Source organism: Parasteatoda tepidariorum, chromosome 4 (assembly GCF_982258835.1).
Source record: "Parasteatoda tepidariorum strain Cologne lab strain chromosome 4, Ptep-v5.0, whole genome shotgun sequence".
NCBI classification, from domain to species: Eukaryota; Metazoa; Arthropoda; class Arachnida; order Araneae; family Theridiidae; genus Parasteatoda; species Parasteatoda tepidariorum.
In genome coordinates this window covers 27,308,127-27,332,563 of record NC_141758.1, presented here as the reverse complement: position 1 = coordinate 27,332,563, position 24,437 = coordinate 27,308,127, and the positions used below count along the sequence as shown (strand labels likewise).

The window sequence follows — 24,437 nt, the reverse complement described above, 5'->3', positions numbered from 1 at the left end:
TTTGCATTGGTGCGATTTTTTGCATCAGTCATTATTTTTTGGGCTGTGAAGGTGCCGACGAATGTATAATATAAATTTGCTTTTAAATTTTATTTTATTGAAACTTAATCTGTGTTTTAATATTTTCATGTTCGGAAATTTTACGCAGAAACCATGTCATGTCACTGGCTATTATTTTGTAATTGAATGTGGAAGTAAAGTAAAACATTCTATAAGATGCGCAAAACTTACGCAATACATTATATCACCCTGTGTTTCAGAAAATGAAATGGGTAAGGCAAGTGTTTGTCAATGGTCAGCAACGATAATGCATGACAAGACGTCTTAAGATAAAGTCCTCAAAGATTGAAGAGTGTTTATCACAAATAGCTCTTAATTTAGTAATTTCACCCTGCTAATTTTTTTTATTTCTTATTTATTCATTTGAAAATTAATACTAGTAATACATTGCAAACTGGTTAATTTTACTCTTAACTTGTTGAGCAATGTGCTACATAACAATAAAGTTGTAACTTGCAAAATGCAATTTATTTGTAATGCAATTAATTTTTAATGCATCACAAATTAATTTATAACACAATTCTGATATTATAAGACCTTAATGGTGTCATTTGCTTTCAGAAAGTTAGGAAGATGAGTGACTCAAAAATTATTAAAAAATTCTTTAATTAATGAAATTTTTGAATTTGTTTTATTGGTAATGACAAATGAGATACTAGAGAAAATATAGGTATTAAAAACAAAAATGACTCTCTGTAAAATATTTACATTGAAAAAGAAATAGATATTTTAGTTTGTTACTAATTGTTTATAACTGCCATAAAATATATAAAACATTTGGCGCAAAACAATTTCACCTTTTTTTTTTTTTTTTTTCTGCTTGCAAGAGCTATATTCTTGTCTATCAATTTTTTGTTCAGTTGGAAAAATAATTTTTTTAAATTCAGAATGACTTATTTGGGAATTCAAAACTACCTTGCAAACCTAAATAACTTTGTCTTTTTAAGCTTGTAAATTATTTTTTGCATATTAAAAAAAAAAGAAAATATATTGTTTTTTACTCCAACAAAACACATTACATGCATTGCTTTTGAATTACGGCAAATAATGTTAATTTAAAACAAAAAAATTGCACTCTATGTAGAAATTCAAAAAATAATGAATTTTTTGCTGCCAAGTAAGATTTATTATTATTTTTTTATAGAATGGTTTTGTGTGATACTTTACTGTTTTTTTTCCTCAAAAAGTTATTTATAAAAGATAAAATTCCATACAATTATAAAATTCAATGAAAACTTGTTCAAGTGTAAATCATATATAAATAGGGAAAGCTAATAAGGTTAAAATCGGACAAAATGAGAATAAAAATTGACTGATGCTGTACATATTTTGTAAACTTTTATTTTAAAAAAGCATTAGTTTCTAAATTAACAATTAGATATGTTATAAATCTGAAAAGTTAAATTTTTTCATTCCATTCATTCTGAGGAATCATGATTATGCTAAGTAGTTCTTCTCTAACTAAGCCGTCTAAAAGAAGTAAAAAATATAGAAAATAAAGTTTTAAAATAAGAACAGATTATAAAGTAAGAATACAAAAAAAGTTTAAAATGCTGATTTAATTTTTGCTAGCCCTATTTATTTTAGATTGCAGTGTTAGATTATTTAGACTTTTTAATAAATTATATTATTAAAAACAAAGCAACACTTATGAACTGATATGTTTATTAATGGTATAAATATTTCAATATAGGATATAAGTAATTTATAATACAAAGCACTGATTTTAAAAAACAACTATCATATCAGAAGTTTGTTTGGCAATTATTCCATGGACTCTGAATCTGTAAAGGCAGGTATATTCTGAATTTCCATGATTTGAGAGAATCCGTAACTCCACAAATTTGAATGGCTGATTAAATTTATTCTAAAATGAATGATATCAACAATAAAAACATTTGAATATAGGTAAAAAAATAATTTCAATATGCTTATATTAATTATAAACTAATGTCACAAAAATTACTGAGAGGGGGGAAAAAGGAAGGGGACACATACAGGGTGTGCTGCATTCTGTTTATTAAACAAGAAATTTATTCCTGCTAAGTTTATTTGTATATCCTTCAGTAAATTTTCACCTCAGATTGCAGCAAGTTGTTACTGCAGTTAGTAGCTACTTCAAAAATTTTTTCTTTTACAATTTCACTTAACAGTGCAATCTGTTGAATTTTTTGAGTGATTTTGAAACTTATTTAACAATAAGTTTTTAGGTTTTTTAAGCAAACTGTAGATTTATATTTTTTTACTATTTTAAAAACATAATTTTCTAACAGTAGGTCATTTTTGAAACACTCAATATGTTAAGTAATAGTCATGAAATTATAAATTTTGCAAAAGGAACAAATTAATAAAAATTTGATTTTTAGCAAAAATCATAATTTTATGTACCAAGTTAAAACAGAAAAATGTAATGCCTTTTTATCTTATTCAAAAACTAATCTCCTAAAAGAGAGAACTGAAGGTAAAGAATTAGAAGACAATGGACTAAATAATCTTCTAAAGAAAGCCAAGGCCCACCATGGGCAGAATAATTATGAAATGAAAAACATTAATATTAACAGTATATTATGGAGAACTTAAGTTTAATAGAACCCCTGATGGAATGGGCATTATTGTACTAATATCAATGAATGTTTTATGCTCAGTACAACATTAATTTGCTTGGTACATTAAGAGAGTTTGACAAACAGCATTATATTTAGTTCAGTAAGAGAGACAGAACAGAATCGTGATACACATGTTTACCTGAGAAGATATACCTCTCTGAAAAATTATATTTTTTAAAAGATAAAATTTATAATTTCAGTCAAATGTAACAAAGTATATTACTGTTTTTAGTATAATCATTAACCAATCAATATTATCTTTGAACAATAAATTAATAATTAAAACAATAATTCATAGTTAAAGTGAAAGTTAAATATCTTTTAAATAATTTGAAAAAGACATTTTTTTTAGTACACTTTCCTCTAACTTGGGTAAAAAAAGAAAAGCGTTCAGGAATATTTTAAAATTAAATTTAAAAATAAATTATAACTATTAAGACATTAAAAGTAACGTTAAATTTTATATAAAATTAATCGAATGTAACAATTTCATGAATTATAAAAATCATCTTTGTTTTAAATACCGAATTCATTTTAAGTACACTTCTAACTTACCTGAACAGGAAAATATTGCACCGGATATCCTTTCAAATTATATGAATATATCCCAAAAGCTTTTCCTTGATCATCACTATCAGACGACAAACCCTAAAATGAAAATGTTAAAAAACTCATCACTCAGAAATTAAAATTTTCAAAAATAAATCTAATAATTAAATCATACAGTCATAGTAAAATCACGATCATATGTTACCCTTCAAGCCAGTGGTAGTTTGGGAAAACAAAATCTTTGGCGGACCTTTTCAAATGTATTTTTTAAGAGTGTAACCATTAAATATGAATAAAGTTACACAAAATACATACATCAAGAATAGTTAAAAATCAAAAACAAAATTTAAAACTTCATTTTTAAGCAAAATTTGAATCTTTTTTCCTAGAAAAATATATCCCCTTTAGCAAAATGACTTTTATTTAATCAGTACTTATCAATTGACTGGATGTCAGAGAAAAATTCTAGCAAAATATGATTCCTAAGTTTTAGACATATCAAAAAGAAGGGTAGTTAAAAGTACCCTTCTTTTTGATACTAATTATTTGAAACATTTTAGTTAATTTAGAGTAATAAAATGTAACACAATAAAATATAACTTGCTGATGCATTGAGGACAAATGTAAGATATTAAAAAAAAAAAAAAAAAAAAAACTGATATATTAAATATTTTAAACATTTTAGTTAACTAAGAGAAATAAATAATTTCATGCCTACTGAGTATTACTTCATATTATTTAAGTGAATTAAATGAAATAAAAGTTCATAATCACATAAATAACTTCATTCATAGATAATTTCATTCATTCACATTTGATAAGTATTGAAAATGTATTTTTGAAGCCCTTGAAACATGTCTACTGTTATTTGTTATTTATATATTTTTGAAGCAAATACAATTTTTAATTTGGTAAAAAGATAACTTGTTGATGCATTGATGACAAATGGAAGCATATTACTTGATTAAAAGCTTTATTTGCTTCAAAAAATTACCAATTGTAAATTATTGGAAATATAGTTATTTCCAATTTGTAATTTTTTGAAGCGAATGATGTTTTTAATGAATCTTATTGCCTCAGTTTCTTGGGATTATTTATTTAAAAACAGAACAATAGTTAAAGCTAAGGTACTAATTATTTTAAGCATTTCAGTTAATTAAGCCATAATAAATAATTTCATGCCAGCTGAGTAAATTTATTTTGCTTAATTAAGTATAAGTGAATTGAATGATGTAAAAATTTCTGATCAAATAGATAACTTGCAATTTTTTCGGTATCAAGTTAATGGTTAACACTAAACCTTCCATGACTGGTCTAAAGACCGTATGTTGTATTGTAATGTGAAATGTAGATATGTTTAGTGTTAAGTATCCCTTAATTTTTAACTTAAAATTGAAACTATAAGTATCTTACCCAGACTGAAAAATCCTTTGGGGCACTATTAATAGCACCTGAAGGAGACTGTGAAACAGATATATGTTCAATTGTAAATCCAGTAGGATGAATAATATTGGCCAATTCTAAAACAAGAATCCCATGATTTCCTTTAAAAGCCCAGCACTCTCCTGCTTCCATTCCAGGCTAGAAAATAAAAATAAATTTTTATTAAACATGAGAGTAATTCAATCACATAACATTATACAGGTACAACATGTATTAATCAGTACTGGGAAGTAGCACAGTAGAAGTAGTGAACCTAGTGCAGTCGTTAATTTTTTTTTTTTTTTTTTTTGTAGTTTGAGTGTAGCATGCTATTTTTTTTTTGAAAAAAAAAAAAAAAAGTAGAGAGACACAAAAAAACAGTAGTTGGTACTGATTCCTGGCAACTACTTTTAATGTTAGCTTAGCAAAGAAAGAAGTTTATAAAGTAATTAAGTTTTTGAGTTTGATGAATCGAATTCGAATTTGACCGAAATCTTCATCATTGTGTGTAGCCAAATTATTCGACAAAAAATAAGCATCTTTTAAGCACTTTAAAAAAATATCACAATTAGGCAAGGTTGGAAAGTTTTTGACAATTGACGGTTTTATCTTGCTTTAAGCATCATGTCCAAAAAAAAAAAAAAAAAAAACCCTTTTGGCATTGTTTTTGACAATTGTCAAAAATCATGAAATTTTGAATCGTGTAATACGGATGGCGTTTTCCTACTCTTCGGACTGACAATACGGCGAAAAATACTGGGGTTGAATTAATTGTGAAAACGTTGAATAGAACAATGTAAATTGCGTCTTTTTGCATAATTCGTAGCAAAAATCAACATGGTAAAGGAAATATCTCATTTTGAAAAAGGGAAAATCAAGCACTTTTTAAAAATACCCAAGGAAAAAAGCACCTTTAACTGCTTTTAAAAACCAAAAATAAGCACCTTTAAGCACTTTTTAAAAACGCAACGCACCCTGGGTTCATCAATGCTCATGGGTTCATCAATGGACGCAATGTGGCTGCGGCTGAGCCATAACAAGAATTATGAATACCATATACTAATATATAAAATAGCCATTTATAATAAAAGATAATTTATCACTTTGGTCACACTTTCACATATAAATGTACACTCGTGAAACTTCGATGTCGTTATTTCAAAGGAAGGCAACATATTTTCGATATAGTTAAGTCTCTTAGAGAAAATAAAAGAGCATTAAACACTTAACAAAGTTGCAAACATTAATAATGAGTTAAATGAATATAATTCGAGCAAAATTGTTTTAGAATAACAAATTGACTCCTGTAAACATGAATAAATATTTCTTAATAATTCCTTATGTTTAATGTAAGCCAATTTTCTTTTTTCAATTTAAAACCATTTTGAATGTGTAAATTAAGTACTTCATTAAAGTTTGTCTTTTTAAAGTAGTGAAGTAGTTACTACAGTTCAAAAGCAGTTTGCAGACACTACATTTAAAAAAATAGTAGTTGTATTTAACTACATTTTTGTAACAAAGTAGTTGTAGTAAACTACAAAAATAATATAGTTCTTCCTAGAGATGTAACGAATAGTGATTTGGTCAAATACTAAATATTCTGCAAATAAATAAATCTGTCGAATAGCAAAATTAAAAAAAAAATCATTAATAAATAAAATTTTATATATAAAAATAAGTTAGTCATTATTAAAAATCAATCAAAACTTTGCTATATTATTGGTATGAGGAAAAGGTAAGAAAACTGTAATAGTTATTTATTAGAGAACTTAAAAAAAAAAAAAAAAAAAAGGAACAGGTTATGTCTTATTGAATAGGAAAAAAAGTGACAAGAAAAGAATAAAGTCTACGAGAAATGCTCTGTAAAAAACGCAGCACAATAATAAAAATAGCAAAAGAAAAAAAAAACGTTCTTAATTCTTAAAATAAAAATTGTTGGGAAAAAAAAGATGAAATTGACTTGCCTAAATATAATCAGAAGTACTAAAAAATCAAAAAGTGTAAAAACTCACAATTCAGAATAACTGTAGTTTCAATTCTTCAAATTTCGATATTTCATTTATCTTGCAGAACAGGAACTTGCAAGCTGTGTGCAAGTTTCAGAACTTAACAAATATGTGTAAAAACTATTTCTAATAATGTAAAGTAAAAAATAAGATTTTAGATTATTCTTTATTAAACCTATTCAAATAAATAAAAAAAAAAGCTTTGTCAAAAAGATATTTCCAAAAAAAATAAAATAAATAAATAAAAATTTGCCCAATGTTTGGCAGAATATTTGGCGAAGCAATCAGCCTACCGATTATTCGGCAAAAGGGGCCGAATACCAAATAGTGGCTGAATATTCCTGACATTCCTAGTTTTCCTGTAGTTTAATAATGTAGTCAGGTATCTAAGTTTGTCAAGTAATTATGTTTTCAAAATACCTGTATAGCTTCCTCTGGAGAATTCTGCAGCTTTATAAGTTTTATGTAATTTAAAAAACCATATGAGACTTTCCTTTCAAAATAATTTTCAGTCTGCTTAACTGACAAAACTTTACCACCTAAAAGAAAGATTTTTTTTTTCTAAAACATTTCTTTTTTTTTTAGTTATTCTCAGCTACATTCAAATTAAAATATTTTCATATCAACATTGAAGTACTGACAAAAACAAAAAAAATATTACCTGCTGATTTCAAGGCAAAATCTACTAATTTCTTTTTTTCTGTATCGTAACGTAACATTTCATCAAAGAGTTCCCGGAAAATACTAGCAATATATTCCTTGTTAGATGTATTCGGCATCTCAATGGTGTTTTCAGCTTTTTCTTTGAACTTAGAATAGTCTTTTACCATACATTCAGCCATTTTCTGTGTACAGCAATGAGTGGGAGGTGCTGTATCTTTTAATGTTTCAAATTCGAGCTTTAGTCTTTGAGTATTATTTTCTATGGTACCTGCTATTATTGATTGTAACCAGTCATGAAAGAAATAGGAGGAACCAGTCTCTGTAGCATTGTAAATCAACTAAAATAAAAGACATTAAGTCAAAAATCTAGAAATCCAAGTTTTAATTTCAAACAAATATATTACTTTTTGTAATAATACTAAGTAAGACTATTTTTTTCAACCTCAAAGTATTGGAAAAGTTTGCTTTCATTTTTTCTATTAGAACACAATTATATCATTAATAAAATTCACAATTTACAAACTGATACAAAAACTAAATAGTGTTTCGTTGACGAAAATATCATACAATTAATAGTTTAGCATTAAAATGAAGAATATAACGTAGTTTCAATATTGCAGCTTAAAATTTATAAGTATAAGGTTTTTAGATGCAGGTGTGCATAATCATTAGTATAAGATAGCAATTTACAGTTAATTAAACGTGTGGTTTCCAAAATATGGTGGTGGAAAACTTTAGTACTTGTTGTTTAAGGCTAGAAAAAGGTTACAATAGTTCAACTTAAATTATGTTAAACATACAAGTATAAAGAATGAAACAAATTCCAGTGGAATATGACAGTGCCAAAATTTTCTGATATACCTGTAATTTGTTAACTAAGAGTTATAATTGTGGACATAGTTAATAGCTACGAGGCTCATCACATTTGTATTATAAATCGAGTAGTTTTAAAGGCCAAAATTACAGAAAAAATAATTTAAAACAAGAAAGGCAAAAATGCTTATGTTTTAACTTAGGCCATAACATGAGAGTTTAAATTTTTTACAGACAAAAATGAGGTATCATTAAATTAGACAATTTGCACCTACTTAAAAATATATATATCAGGTTATTAATATACATTAATAAAAAAATATTTCATCAAAAAGCATTTCACACACTACATGTAAACAAGACTAATGTTTCGAGAAACAGAAACTTTCAAATTAAATAGGTTGAATTTCATTTTAATGCCTTGTTTTCCATAATTTTATATTTGTTTCCATAATTATATAACTTTATTTTTTTTCTCCATAATTATGTGTTTAACTATCTGTGGTTTGGTCTGGTGATTAATTTTGAATTTTAAAGAGAATTATTAGCTAAAAATGGAAAACTTAAAATATAATGCTTGAGAAATGATCCTTAGAAGTATTTGGTTAATTAAGTTAAAAACAAAATGGGCATGGTCTTCTTCAAATTAAATTTAGAAGCACTTTACTAATTAAATAAAAACCAGACTTTATTACTGGTGTACAAGATGATCCCTGATTTTCATAAAATTTTGGGGGTTAAAAATATTAATTCATACACTAGGATATACAGTATACAAATATTGTTATCACATGCCCTTTTTAACTTATTTTTAAGACCTTTCCTTGTCTGAATACAGGAAACACCAAAGGGGTGTTCTTGTCACCCTCCCTTCAATCAATGATACATTCAGAGAAGTCTATCATCGTCATGAGGAGAAATTAAAAGTCTAACCAATTTTAGCAGTGATTTTCTTTCGACAGGGGGAAAAAAAGAATTTTAATTAAAAATCCCCAAGAAGTATTTACACTTCACGTAAAATTTTTCAGGAGAGACTAAAATTCAATGCATGAAATACAATTTGGCAAATTTTGCAGCAACAATAACATCAATGTACTAATACAGAACGAATATTAAATGAACATAACAGTTAACAGCTTTACAATATTCTTAACCTTTAGATACTAGATATCTTTAATTATGCTACTTAAATAATTAAAACTAGCCTTTGCGCAGTCAATAAAGTTTCTTCTCCTGGATGAGCTCCTAAACTGATTTTTTTAAAAAAATTTTTTATATATATAAATTACACAGCCAGAAACTTTAATGAAAATTTGCCAAGAAACTTAATGCTTAGAGAATTAAATGGAAATTTAGTTTTAAAATGTATACTACCGGGCAAAATTATTTGTCGAAAAAAAATCTTACTTTTTTCATGGTGGCTAAAAACAGTTTTTCAAATGGTGCAATATGTTCAGACAGAATAAATTTATGATCATAAAAATTCAGGATTGACTGTACAGGCGAATACTTTAGCTCAGAATTTTTCACAACTGCTTTAGAAATTCTGATATGTTTATTCTTTTCTTCAGTTACATTACAAAAATTAGAATCTGTACTAAAAAACAAGAATCCAAATGGAATATATTTGAATGCATAAAATGTAACTAACTTATTTGTAAAATTGAACAAATACAATCTGAAAATTAGTTGGTTTCTTTTTATTACTCCTTTTTTTCAATAAATTTTTTCATATTCATTCCAGAAATACTTAACGAAATATTTCATAGCTTCAGAAATTAAAGCTTTTAGAGGTTGGAGGGACCAACAATAAATTACAAACGAAAACTAATGTTTTTGAACACCCTATGCCAAAAAATGAAGCAATAGGTTTGTAACTTGTGACATTTAATTTGGTTATTATATGCAATATTTATAGAAATATTATTTTTTGGCATAGGGTGTTCAAAAAGATTATTTTCTGCTAGTTTATCGGTCCCTCAAACCTTTGAATTTTATTGATATGTATGAGAAATTACATGATCTAAACATTTTTGAAGTTAAGTATTTATGGAGGAACATGGAAAAATGTATTAGAATAGAAGTGTTTCCCTTATTTTGCCCACCCCCTGTAACTAATTGTTTTTAATACTTGAATTATTTTTTAGAAAAATGGAGAATTCAGAAAAACATTGACATTTTAAATATTTGTTCTCTTACATATATAACATTTTAAATACATGATTTGTTCTGGTATTAAACATTCAGAGTTCCCTTGCCATTAGGCTAACTTCTTCATGTGACGTTTTCTTCTTCATGTAACACAAATGCGGGTTAGTCACATCAAAAAGTCCTCCACAAAGGCAAATTTCTCCAAATACTTGATCCAGGAGTTCCCGTGTCTTCTGTATTGGGTTAAACATTAAAAGGCTACGGAGTTGAACATTAGTAGTCGTAAACTCAGTGGGGTTGGTTGTTCAACAACAAATATAAAATAAAATATGGTTGTCCTGATTGAAGACTGATGCTCATACAATAGAGTTTATAGTTGTTTTCACATAAATTTATTATATTGGGTGTACAAATTAGTTCGGCCCGTTTTCAAAAGATGGCTCAGGCTGTTATGAATGTTTCATGGTGACAGCTGGTCTTGGTGGTTTCAGAGAGGTTAGACATATGTCAATAATATTCAGTTTATATCACTTTGATTTTCATACAAAAACCCTGTTTTTTACTTTGTTGAATATGTCAAATTTTGTGGTAACTAAGCAGCATTTGCGGGACTTTCATGTTTCTGCTTTAATTGCAAGAAAAGTGCAACTGAAGCGCATCGAATGCTTGTAGCAGTTTATGGTTTCAATGCTCCAACTGATGAATTATGTAAGGAATGGTTTTGACGCTTCAAGAATGGTGAAAGAAGAATTGTGTTGCCTACTATGAGCTGCTACAGCCTGACGATTCCATTACGGGCGATCGGTATAGGCTACAATTGATTTGTTTGAGCCGTGCATTACGAGAAAAACGGCAGGAATACGAGTCAAGACATGACAAACTTATTCTTATGCATGATAACGGTCGGCCTCATGCCGTAAAAATTATTTGGAAATGCTCAAGTGGGATATTTTACCACACCCGCTGTATTCACCTGACATTGCTCCTTCTGATTACTGGTCATTCCGGCGGATGTAGCATGATTTGGCAAGTCACCGGTCCACTTCTTTTGCAGAAATCGAAAATTGGCTCCCAACTTTTATAGCCTCAAAAGACTATCCATTTCTTCGAGATGGAATTAGAAAATTGCCTGAGAGGTGGGAAAAGTAGTAGCTCACGATGGATAATACTTTGATTAATCTGTTTATTCATTTAGTTAAAAAATTAATGCATTTTTGACCACAAAAAAACAGACCGGACTAATTTGTACTCCCAATACCTAACATCAACTTTTGGAACTAACTCAAAAAATTGCTTAAAACAGTATGATTTTTAATTCTATAATTAATTTTGTACACAATCAAATCTCACGAAATCCATACTATAATATGAAGTATTTTTTTTAAAACTTACCTTTTTAATGAACAAATTCTCTCAATTTCTTTATTTTGGTGCATCATAGGAATCTGAAACAAAAGAAAAAATATTTAAATGAACAAAAATTTTAATACCACACAATCTGAAATTTTTAATTTAGCTTCTATTGCTTAATTAAAACCCTTACAAAAATCTGTTTCCTATTTTGATTGTTGGCTTTTTAATTTTTTTAGCCATTTAAAAGAATGTTTAAAATAAATTTCTTATTTTTTGGTAGTTTTTCTTCATCTCCTTTAAAAATGTTTTCACCTTTTTTTCTTTATATCTTTACCTTATATATATATTTGGGGTCTGTCTAGGTTTTTTTGAGAGGTGCCTATTTTGTGAAAATTTTGACATAATATGTGAAAATTAAAAATTATGTTAAAAAATCAACACAAAAAAAAATGGAAAAAATATGGATTTATTGTTTCTTATGACACACAAAAATAAAATTTTAAGAAAAAGTATTTTGTGAGACTACCATTTTTCCTAAAGTTGAATTTGTGAAGAAGGTGCAGCTAAACGGTAGTAAATTTAGCTCGGACAGACTCCTGATGTATATATATATATATACACACACATGGTTTTTTAGGTTTAATTACAAAAAAGGCAATTATTTTTAAAGCTTAACTTACTTGATGAATAACTAAGTTTGACAATATGCCGACTTTCGATTTAAAAACACCAGAAATCCATCTTGATGTTTCACTAAAGGCTGCACCTATATTAAAAATCATAACAAAATGTTTTCGATTGAGTTAAACTAAAACATAAAAAAAAGTTAATGTATTATACCCCATGAGTTAATGAAGTATTGCACTCTGGGGTGTCATGTATTGAGAGAATAGGGATGACTAGAGAGATTAGGGTGATCCTATGATCTAGTTTTAAAGAAGTTTAAAGAAATAATATCTAATTCTGAGAGTAAATTCTGAGAATTTAATTTGAAATGTATTGTGATTTTACAACTTTATTGTCAAGCATTATTGGATTTCTTACCAATCACTTTATTTAATTTTTATTTATTTATTTAAAAAAAAAAAATTGGGGGGGGGGCATAAAACTTAATTTGTACAAACATTTTTAAAATAGAATATATGTGAGCAAATTCTTCACTAATTCTGAGAGCATTGTAAGATAACTTAATTTATTTTCTTACTATTTTATTCTGTAATTTTTTTTTCAAAATGTATTTATATACAATGCATTAATAACAAATAATTTTATAACAAAATGCTCCCGATATACATACAAAATACCCCAGATCTATATTTTATGGATTTATGAGACAGTAAATTTTTTTTCTTTTCTGGAGTGCTTTTCTATAAAGAAATTCAATTAGAGATTGGATAAATTTGGGAACCCTTGTTATAGCTATTTTTTAACAATTGAAACAGCTAATAAAATCTACAATAAATGGTAAAACAAACTGATCATATTTATCAAACTATATTCAAACTGCTTAAACATACATTAAGATAGTAACAGATACAAAAATATGGTACATATAAAAAAATATGAAGAAACTTTTTCTCATTTTACTAACTGTAGTTTGAAATCAAGTACAACGAAAACAAGCACCAGAGTTCTCCCTAGGAATTAAAAAGGGCTCTTACTTAACGCCATAAAAATTTATCAAGATGTGTAATATTATGTAACAGCTGAAATTGATCCTCAAAAATTTTTAAATTACCCTCTTATCTATTTTACGTGTACATTTCAAAAAGTAATTCTCACTCATTATTAAAATAACTGAAATATTTGTAGTTTATAAAAACTAATTAAAGGCATGCTAAACAACAATCTCTATGCATAAATTATTTTCAAAAGAAGTGAATTTTTTAAAAAAAGGATTAATTGATAAACAACTTGAAAGCTTTTGTCTATAATTTAAACTGAAAATTATAAGAAAATAAACATTTAACAGTGCATTTTCTTTAAAAAAAAAATACTTTTAAAATCACTTAAAACAATTTAATATACCACTTTCAAAAAAAAAAAAAAAAAAAAAAAAAAGGAGAGAAACTTACAAAAATTTAACCAGTAAAAATTAATCCAAACAAAGTAAATATTTGTAATAGTAATAATAACTAAACCTATAAATACAGATAATATTACCAGTGTGTAATTATTGTTTAAACAGTGAATTAATTTTTCTTCACTTTAAAAAAATGGAATATAAATAAAAAAGTCAGTGTTTTTAAAGGATGGTGGCTTTTCGTTTTATAAAAAGGAAGTATTTATAGAGATCAAATGGCAGGCAGGGAGGGCTGCCCTTTAAAAATTCTTAGGGAGAACACTGTAAGTACAAAACATATACATGCATAAAAACCATAATAAATATATAAGTGAATACAAAACAATGACTTTCAAACATAGATTAATGTAACATAGAACTGTAACTGTGTATAAATTGATTTTAAATGATAAAACAAACTTATAAGTATCAGCTTTTAATTATAAATATTAGCAGAGGTTTATTGAATTGCTACTTTGTGGCATGACTGTCATATATAGTAACAACCTTATAGTACTATTTTTTTTTCTTACCACTTATTAAAAGCATTATTAAAATGATTCAAAAATACTTAACAACAAATGGTAGAATCGATTTAATAATTTGCTTATAGCACATTTTTTTAGTCATTTGAAAGATCACTCACTACTTCTTATTCATTGGTTTCCACTTTATATTCATTCATTGCTGACAAAAAATTTTCAGAATAATCTCTAGCCTTTTCTTTACAACTTCAATAAAATATTTTTTTTAAAACTTAATTATAAATTCTTAGTCAAATCCAATTTCTATATATACAAAACATTTACCCAACCATTTATTACATATTACCAGGATTTTTATAAAATCAGGTGAAAATTACTTTACACACAATATACTTAAAGTAAAGTTATACACTAGCGATAAAATAAATAAATTCCATAAATTATTTTTGTTAAAAATTCAGATGTACTCAGTTATAAGAGACAATGCATGCAACTTTATAAAATATTAACAGTGTTAATAAAATATTGTAAAGGACTTACCATACAGGACAAAACCCATAAAAAGGAAAATTAAGAATAATACAGCATATGTTTTTCGAGTAAAGAACCTACAGACAAAAACGTTAAGAAAATTTTTAGTGAAAAATAAAACAGATGAGCTAATAGAAACAAGACATAAGAAAATTAAAATGGTTTGAAAGATAAAAATGCAAGCAATAAAATCTAGTTTTATTCTGATTGCTTGAAGTAGAAGGAAAAACACTCTCAACATGCTTATTTCTAAGAATTCAGAGAAAAACTAATTTCTTCACAATATTAATATTATATTATTTTCCCCAAACTACAACAAAGGTTCTTATTTTTATATGTTTACATAAAATATCATTTAGATACTTACTATTGCTAAGTGTCCAGAATAGTTAAACTTAATCACATAGAGTCAAACGAATTTTTAAAAAATTGTAAGCATTTTTTAGTTTCTGATTAAAAGACAAATAAATAAATAAAAAGTTTAAAATGTTTTTCCTTAGTTTGGAGCATTATAGCATTATTGTAGTAGAAAAAGTAACTAATTTATCTATTAATTCAATAATGTTAAATCTGTCACATAATTACAAAAAAGTATATAATTGCAGAAATTTTCTACCTAATAACATACTTTATTTGTTCACCACAAAAATCTGATAGTTCTTTCCAGATAAGAATGTGAGGCCAACAAAAAATCAGTAATGTAAAAGCAAAAAGCATTGTGTTCAATAATTTTTCAGGCTAAATTGATGTCTCTACAATATTAACATATTAACTATATTGAGCTATGTTTCATTCATTCATTTATTTATTTTTTATAAAAGACAAATCAAAAGACACATAATTGTATCAAAATTGCAAAAATTATTTATAAGCAGATTCCTTGAAATGATAAAACAAAATTTTATTTTCAGTTCATTTGAAGAAATTATAGATTATCTTATAAGTATGTATAATTTATTAGACATAAAACTAAATTGATTAAAAAAAAGTAAACATCTATATGAGATATAGGAACATAGATAATTTAATAAAATAGTTTGACTATAGTTAGGGTGATTTTTATAAGCTAATTATTTCACAAAATATATAGAAATTTAACTCAAATTTTGCATATAATAATAGATACTTTTAGTAGTTAAGATTAATTTTAAAAGAAAAAAAAAGTAATAGTTTTAAGAATTTTCTAAATAAAATGAATTTGTTGATTCAAAACATGTTAACTCCATTAAAAACTTTTTGTTTAATTTCTATTCAGTAAATTTTTCCTCTCACAAAACATATTTCACTTAACTGTGTTTACAGAAATACCAAAAATTATACAAGTGAACTCATTCAATTATTTAATTCAAAAATTCATTCTTTTATCAACATTCCAGTATAGCCTTAATTTGCCTTCTATTTAATTTTTTAAAAATAAATGATTTGATTACTATTTAATTCCTAAATACCAAAACAATTTTACAAAATCCTAACATTGGCAAAATATATTTTGACAAAAAATAAAACACATTAAAAAAAAAGAACTTTTATTGAATAGAATTGAATGCAATACCTGGATAATGGCAAATCATTAGAATTGGCCTTTATTTTCTGTAACTGAGATTGTAATGATTGTAAATGAGCATTATTGGTGCCTAAAATAAAATGATAAAAATAAATTGATGCACAACATTTTTAATTACTGTGTTTATTGTTTTAAAGCAACATTTGAAATAAACTTAAGTGGCACCTTTTACTTGCTTGGGGGAATAATTTGGATTACACACTTTTCAGGCAACAGCTTTAGACATTTTGTGCAATAATTTTACTCAACCTATATGAACCTGAATAAACAAATCGAAATTTTTTTTTCTTCTGTGTACATGAAATTTTACAATAAACTAAACAAAATGATGAAAATCACCTTTTTTACTAATTTTTAATGAGAAATCCTCCCTCTTTTTGCAAAATAAGTTGCATCATTTTAAGGAAAAACATGCTATAAGCCCAGATAAAGCAATTTTGTTAATTAAAAAGAAAAAAACATGACTTTTAATTATATTCTTACATTTGCTTTTCTAAGCATAATAAGTCTTACAGTAGGGATTACAAACAGATAACTTTGGGAGAAGAGAGCATCTTCAAATTTGAGGTTATACATGTCAGCATGTTCCTCACACATGCATGTCACGCCACATGTCAGCATGTTCCTCCCACAAAATTACATTCAGGAGTGTCTGCAATATGGTCTAATATGGTGCAGATGTGACTGCAGAAAGTAGTGATTAGCCAGTAGCTAGAAACATGGAACCTTAATAGCCCCGAGGGAGATTCTGGAAGATCCATGATGTTAACAGGTTTTCTTAAGAAGCACCACGAGCTCGCCCTTAGTAAGAAGTTGATTGCTGATTTAATTTTTTTGTTTTATTAACAGTTTGACATTTCTTAGGTTAGTAGGCGACTCAGCAGTGCCGTAGCGAGCTTAACTCGCGCCCGGGGCACAATACCTTTTTAGCGCCTCCCCCCCCATTCGAAAACCATCTAATATTATAAGTAAAATATACTCGCAAAGTAATAAATAAATAAAGTAAAATAAGTAAAGTCATAGGCTCAAGCTAGGCCTTAAATTTGAGACAAAAAATGGAGTTGAGAAAACAAGACTAGATTTTTAAATGTATATGATCATCTAGAATTAGTTCAAAAGATACCTATTATTTATTTTACATATTTATAATGAAATATTTTAAAAACAGGCAGTTTTAAAACAATAAAAAAGTAAATATTTATTATCTCTAAGGAGATACATATATTTAATAATATGATTATAATACATTAATAAAACTAATTACTATGTATAAATTTTCCGCTTTTGATGAAGCAAATTTATCAATAATATCATCAAAGTTGATCATTTCAAATTTTTTCATACCCTATTCACTGAATAATAGAATCGTCGAGTAGATGTAGTAAGTAATCTTATTTGTTTTATTACTAACCAAGAATGCCTTGAACTTGAAAGGTAGCAACACAGTGAAATATACACTATAATTTATGCTAACATTAAACTTATAACATTTAATAACATTTCATTTTTATTCTAAGCAGAGCGCGATGACAATGACGCAAAACTGAAAAATACAGGCACAAAATAACTTAAACGTTAATATTTCGGGTATTTACCTAACTTGCAGCGGAATTCCACAACCTGTCGCAAGTGTCACGCATCTGTACATACAGTCACGGAAAAAAGTATCCGGAAAAAAGTAACAAATAAAGAATCATTTATTTTTTGAAACAGATAATTCTCAGGTACACAACAAATACGGCGTTTGTGTCCTTTCCTAGAAACAGCAAAACGCTGTATTTGTTGTGTGTCTGAGAAGTATCTGTATTAAAAAATAGACAATCTTTTAGTTGTTATTTTCGGGATACTTTTTTCCTTGACTGTACATATAAGTACATTAGAGTGCTATTGTTATCGATTTAAAATAACAAGCGTAAGCTACATTGCGTTTATAGAAACAAAAATAAATAGTGTTCTGAAAGAAAGAATGTTTGTACTTTGTACTCTGTACAAACATACAAACACTTTGTACACTGATGTTTGTACTTCGTACACTGCAAATATTTGGAGATAATATATGTAACCACACAGCGTAGATGCCATGAGGAAGTGCTGACAGACACAGGTCGAGTCAGCCCAGTGGAAAAGACGTGTCATTTCTATTATGAATATATTATTACAGTTTGATTAGTGTTCCTTTTTATTTACGAATTAACATTTATTATATTTCACCGGCACTAAATTTAAAATATATTTTCCAGAAATAAATTATAATAAAAATAAAAATTATCCAACAATTTTTTTTTGTTTTGCTGACCATTCGGCGCCCCTTTGTGTGTAGCGCCCGGGGCATGATGCCCCCTCTTGCTCCCCCCTCGCTACGCCACTGCGACTCAGAAGAGACTAAGAAAGATGTCTCTCAAAAAGCTCTATGGAGCTATTCTATAGGATACTGCCACGTGGCAAAATCATGGTGACAGTGTCGCAGAACATTACAGAGTTCTTGCAGATCTTTCCTTTGGTTTTTAATTAATTTATTCTTTTCCACAGAAATTTTCGAAAGAATTTTCTCTCTTCAGAATTATATTTAAAAGATGCCTTTCGCGAACATCAGAACTATTATGCATAACTTAATACAATCAAATAATGCTAGAAACTATGCATGTCACAAGTATAAAAAGGAAAATGAGAAAAAAAGGCAAAAAAATCACTAGAGCATTTCAAAGTTGTGGTATCAGCACAAACAGCCATGAGACAATCTTTTACCCATTGATAATCCTCTATGGGAATTAAGGTTAAATGGTTAGAGATTTCAGATAAAATGCTAAGACTTGATCTTTCTTTTAACATTATAGACATACATAAAATAAATTTAAAAAAAGACAATACCCAGTTTAGAATTGGATATCATTTCATGAGGATCTCTAGATGACAGTGTTGGCACATTGTTGGAATTGTATGCTTTATCTTTAGGTACAACGGCACTGCATTCTACAGTGCCCCAACGTTTTTGTGAGGAAGGCTTACAAAGTTGGATATTGCAAAATCTACCTACAGATAAAGAGGAAAAATTAAGATGTAAGATAGATTTAAAGAATTCATAAAGTAAAAATGATAATAATAATGGAACCATTACAAAAAATTGATAAGAATAACTATGTTTAAAAAGCAATATATCGTTGGTGAGTTTTTCAAAATCTGGACACAGTTTGAAATGCATGTTCATGGAAATGGACACACCTTCAGAAAAGAAATACAACATGAAATGCCTATTAAAAAAATAGACACCTGTTTAAGAAAATGGCATTTGCATAAATTCCTTGGTACATTTTATTAGTCTTTTGTTTAAAAAGACTTTAAAAGTTAACAGTTCTTTTCCACGTGCACAGGTGGGTGCTATAAACTTACAATAGTGATAGTAAATTTCCCTTGCAGGAATTTAGAGATTTAAAACTAACTTTGTCTAAATTTTTGAATACAAAAACATCACCTGAAAAGTTATTTTTATAATATACCTAGTCACCTCAATTGGGTTCAAAATTCTATGGATTGGGCTCAAAATTACAAGGCTATAGAGTTGAATATTAGTAGTCGTAAACCTAAAATTTGGTCCGATGTTCAATGACAGTTATAAAATAAAAATATCAACTCCTCTACAAGCAGGATCTTAAAGTCTACTAGAAGTTTCTTGCTCTTTTTCAAAGAAATCATTCTCCACCCTTCAGAAAAAAACAAAAACTAAATGATTCGATATTAAAAATTATTGTATTTGATGCAGAAACTAAAATTATATAATTCTTAAAACGAGTAAATAATTTTTTAAATGCTAATTTACGTCAATTTATATATATTACAATGTAAATACTTTGGAAATTTTTTGAAAAATTCAAGGAACTTTTAAAATTTTTTTTCTTCTTTTACACAAAAAGGAACAGCACAAGCAAATGAAAAATAAGGTAAAATATTTTCTTCAAGAATACTCGCTCGGTTATTATTATTTTGTATAGACTTTAAGTAGGTAATTATTAATAAAAAATTATAAAAACGTTGAATTACCAGAAGAAATACTTTGCAATGGATCATAATTAGGTTTGAAACCAGGTTGTGAATCAACTTCGCCTGGAAAGGCACTTGAATTTGACATCTGGAATAATCAAGAGATTCCAAAATAATTAAGAAAAGTAAACAAAATTTAAAATATAATAAAATAAAACACTATTTTACATATTAAACTAATTAAAATCTGCAGTAAAAAAAGAATAAAAAAGGAAACAAGTTTTAATTGGTACACTCAAAATTGAATAAATATTCCTGAACTCAATTTTATTTTATTAATTTGACTTCATTGACTGAATTACCATGTAAGAGAAAGCGCTTCTCACCCATAAAAATCTAAGAACATATGGCAACCTGTATTATATATATTTGGCCAAAGCTAATAAATAAATATAATGTCATCTAATTAAGCTTTAAAAAAATCCAAGAAGAATTTAAAACCTCGACTAGTAATATTTTCATAAGTTAGAGATGTTTTAATAACCACTGATGCATATTTACTTCTCCCTTATAATCATAAAGTTAATAAAAAACATTTAAAATAGTAATGAGAGTTTTAAACAAATATTGCTCGTTGATGGGATTAAGTAAGAGTTTCCTTAAATTTTTAATTGCAGAACTGAGTGAAAATTTTTTAAGACTTTTTTTAGTTTTTGATTCATGAAAGTCTGTGAACCAATGGTCTTGAGATACATGGAATGCCACGAAAAAATAACATGCCTTAGCTTTTTACCAAAACCCAGAATAAAATCACCCTTAATGTATATATATTTTTTTATTTTATTTTTAATAGCTGAAGGAGAAAACTAGAATAATTGTGAGTGTCAAATTACATTGTTTTTCATTGATGATAGTATTTGAGAAGTCCTAAATAGCCTAGATATTTGAAATATAACTCTTGATTTGAAACCTTTGTTTTGTCTATTAATGTATATAATAACATAATGTATATAAACAAAAATAGATGGATAAGAGGTTGAGATTTAATATTTAAAATAGGGATCTAGTGTGTTATTCTAAGGTTGCTAATGAAGCTCAATATCTAATCCTAATAAGGGTTCAAGGGCTATTTCTATAACGTGTTCTGTCATGCCAAATAGATTCAAAGGTTGTAATTTCTTTTCAAAAAAATTTAGAGGTTTGCCCAGAAGTGGCTACGATATTCTTTTCCAGTCTGTGATTTATTTTTTTGGCTTCTTGTATGTGGCTGCCTGAAAGTTGCCAAGATTCGGCAATTATTCTGATAAAGATCGGGATACGAAAATCTTCTCAGCCCTAGCATATTATGCGTACATAAAAAATCAAAGAACATTTTGGTTTCACAGAAAGACATCCCAAACATTCAGTAAAAACGCTTGTTTCAATATTAAAATATCAATTAAGTTAAATTCCTAAATATTATTTCTCTTATTCTTAGTTCTACTAAATCAATGATAAAATTTACTGTTTTGGGTAATAACAAGTCAAAATTTGACACTTTTAAAAATTGCACATTTGTTAAAAAACCAGTTGCATTAAGTCAAGTTTCTTAGAATTGAGATATTACTGTATATGATAAGAAGACCCAATGAATTGGTTGCTGTTACTGAGCATTTTGAACTTTTGTTCTGTCATAGAATACACAACTACCATATTCATTAAAATATTAAAAAGTTTATTGAAAGGAGATAAATGGGAGATAGACAGAATCCTCGATTTGAAAGTTTGCTTTCACTTATACGCTTCTTACGACCTATTTCTTCAAAATTCAGGTTTTAAGTTAACATTTAGATTTCTAAATAAAAAGAGAAATTAAAGGAGCATTCATACTAGTAGATGTCGAAAAACATCGCGTATGTAAATTCAGAAATACGAAAGAGAAACTGATTGGCGAGTTTTTCATTGGTAAATATAGGTCGTTGCGTTTTCAAATAAACGAAAATTAGCAAAGAGCTCTAAAATGCCCGGAAGCCATCATCATCATCATTATTATCACATTCATAAAACTTGTGCTTGAAATTTAACAATTCTTTAAGATATTAAAATAAGACGTTTTTTTAAAAAATTATTCTACAAAGCTATTTTTTCAAGTGTGCTTAGTATGTTCAGTTTTCTAGTTTATTTGCCACCCTAGATCTCGTATTCTCTTAAGAAAAGTGTGTGGAATAGACATTAGCAATGATTGACAAAAACAGTTTGTCCAAAAGGACCAAAAGTACATTGGTAACAGTATTTTATCTAGATCGTGGGATATTTCTGTATCATGGTCTACTACGCCAACTACAATCGCCACAGTAATTTGGCAGTGACAGACTAGTGCTGAGGATGAAATCGAATTAATATCTCCAGTTTTCAATTTTAAAATTTTATCAGTCAAGGTACGAAAAAAGAGGATATTTTGATAAAGGATAAAGAAAAAGTGCTTATTTAAATGCAAAGAGTTTTAATTAAAATAAAATCAGCTTGTAAGGATAGCTAGGTACTTTATTTAAGTCGCACTAGAGCTGCACAATAGGATATCGATGACGGTCTGGGAAAAATCTCTGAGATTAATCCGAAGACATGCCATCAGAATTTTCATCCTTCGCAGAGGGTATGGTTTCCTCGTTTTGGCAGCCCGATAATTTGCATGTGAAATCGAACGCTTTACAATAGAACAGTTTAACCAGGACCGATACCGATCTCCCTCGGTCCCTAGGTATGCTGATCAAAGTGGTCACCCATCCGCTTACTGACCGCAACCAGTGATCAGTTTCTTAGGGACTACAGGGTGTAGGAAAGGGATTATATTAGTACTGCTTACAGCAACAGTTCCAAATCTTATACTGTGTTACATAAGACGAGAAACCAATACTATAAGTATTTTTTTAAATATGTTTTGCAATGCATTCAATCAGGATTTTTAGGGATGAATAAGACGAGTGGCACTTTATGAGGTTAGAGTGTAGAATATTATTCATATCTCGATTACTTATTATTAGAAAGTCGTACTTTTAAGTCATTTTTTCTGTTTTTTGAAAAAATACAAAAAATCGAGAAGATTACAGAAGCACCCGATATAAATTTCTATATTTAACATAATCTATAGAAAGTATTAATGCTTTCTTCCTTCCTAACATTCCCAGTACTCAACATTTAAAAACTAAATATGCGGAGATGTCTCTTTACGCCAGTATTTTCAAAACTTATGACTTTTTTGTACCCTTTCTAAATTTTTCGTAACGCTGTGTACCACTAATAAAAAATTGAACGTATTTTTTACTATAAAAAAATGGCAATAATAAGTTAAAAATCACAGCTGGCTACCGACAACTCTAATTATTAACTGTTAACTCTGCAAAAAAATAGCCAACATAAAAATACGTAATCATAAATTTTCATGCTAGCTTTATTTTTAAATAAAATTTCTTGAAATTTTCGTTTGTTGCAAGATATTTCGCATTAGAACGCATACCCTAAACTATTCCTGTACCCCTGGGTATACGCGTACCACACTTTGGGAAACACTGCTTTACGCTAAAGTTTCAAGATAGAAAGTTACATTACAAAGAGTTGACAATTGAATCTGAATATATCAGAGAAAAAAAAATCTCATATTTATAGGATTGTAAATTTCAGATATCGTTGAAAGATCATTATTACATAATATTGCAGAAAATATATCCCTACCTTTACATTGATTCATGAAGAAATTTTGGAATTAATTATTTCGGCAGGTCTCCTTTTAAATTTATTTTAAAAAGTGATAGAATTTCTTGGAAGCCTTTTTTCATGATATAAAGGTGAAAGTAAATCTATTATTGACTACCTGCATTTGCTTATGCTGACTCCAAAAACCGAGAAGAGAAACAATTAGATTTAAATTATCTTCTTTATAGAGTATGCAGATTGACAAACAGTAGCAGAGTATGATCTGTGAATCAAAATATGGAGATGTCTAAGCTGACGTCACTTTATTTACCTGCTCACAGGCAATCCATAAATGATCAATCAGTTAGATAGCAACCAATAGGAATAATGCGAACGGCAAGTTACCATTCACAACCCCAAAATTATGACCATTGATTGATTTATTATGGCGATTTAAGGATGTAGCTCAGCCTCTGGCTTTAACATCTCCATCATATAACGGTTGAGTACTTGCAACTCTAGAAGAAA

At 27.7% G+C, this 24,437-nt stretch overlaps 1 protein-coding gene across 2 annotated transcripts; it reads right to left on the bottom strand.

Moving 5' to 3' along the window:
• Positions 1-1,708: 1,708 nt before the first annotated feature.
• LOC107443230 (uncharacterized) lies at positions 1,709-24,078 on the bottom strand. Of its 2 annotated transcripts, none has more exons than XM_087160838.1 (13): positions 23,949-24,078; positions 20,301-20,388; positions 19,134-19,295; positions 16,254-16,335; positions 14,711-14,778; positions 12,304-12,389; positions 11,663-11,715; positions 9,527-9,716; positions 7,305-7,644; positions 7,064-7,182; positions 4,629-4,796; positions 3,222-3,314; positions 1,709-1,927 (listed from the first exon to the last, which is right to left on the bottom strand). In XM_087160838.1, the coding sequence occupies exons 2-13, from the start codon at positions 20,386-20,388 to the stop codon at positions 1,787-1,789; spliced, it is 1,590 nt and encodes a 529-aa protein (XP_087016964.1). In that variant the 5' UTR covers positions 23,949-24,078; the 3' UTR covers positions 1,709-1,786. The 2 variants fall into 2 exon arrangements, with proteins under 2 accessions (XP_087016964.1, XP_087016963.1); XM_087160837.1 differs by lacking the exon at positions 23,949-24,078 and adding an exon at positions 21,847-22,017.
• Positions 24,079-24,437: the final 359 nt, after the last annotated feature.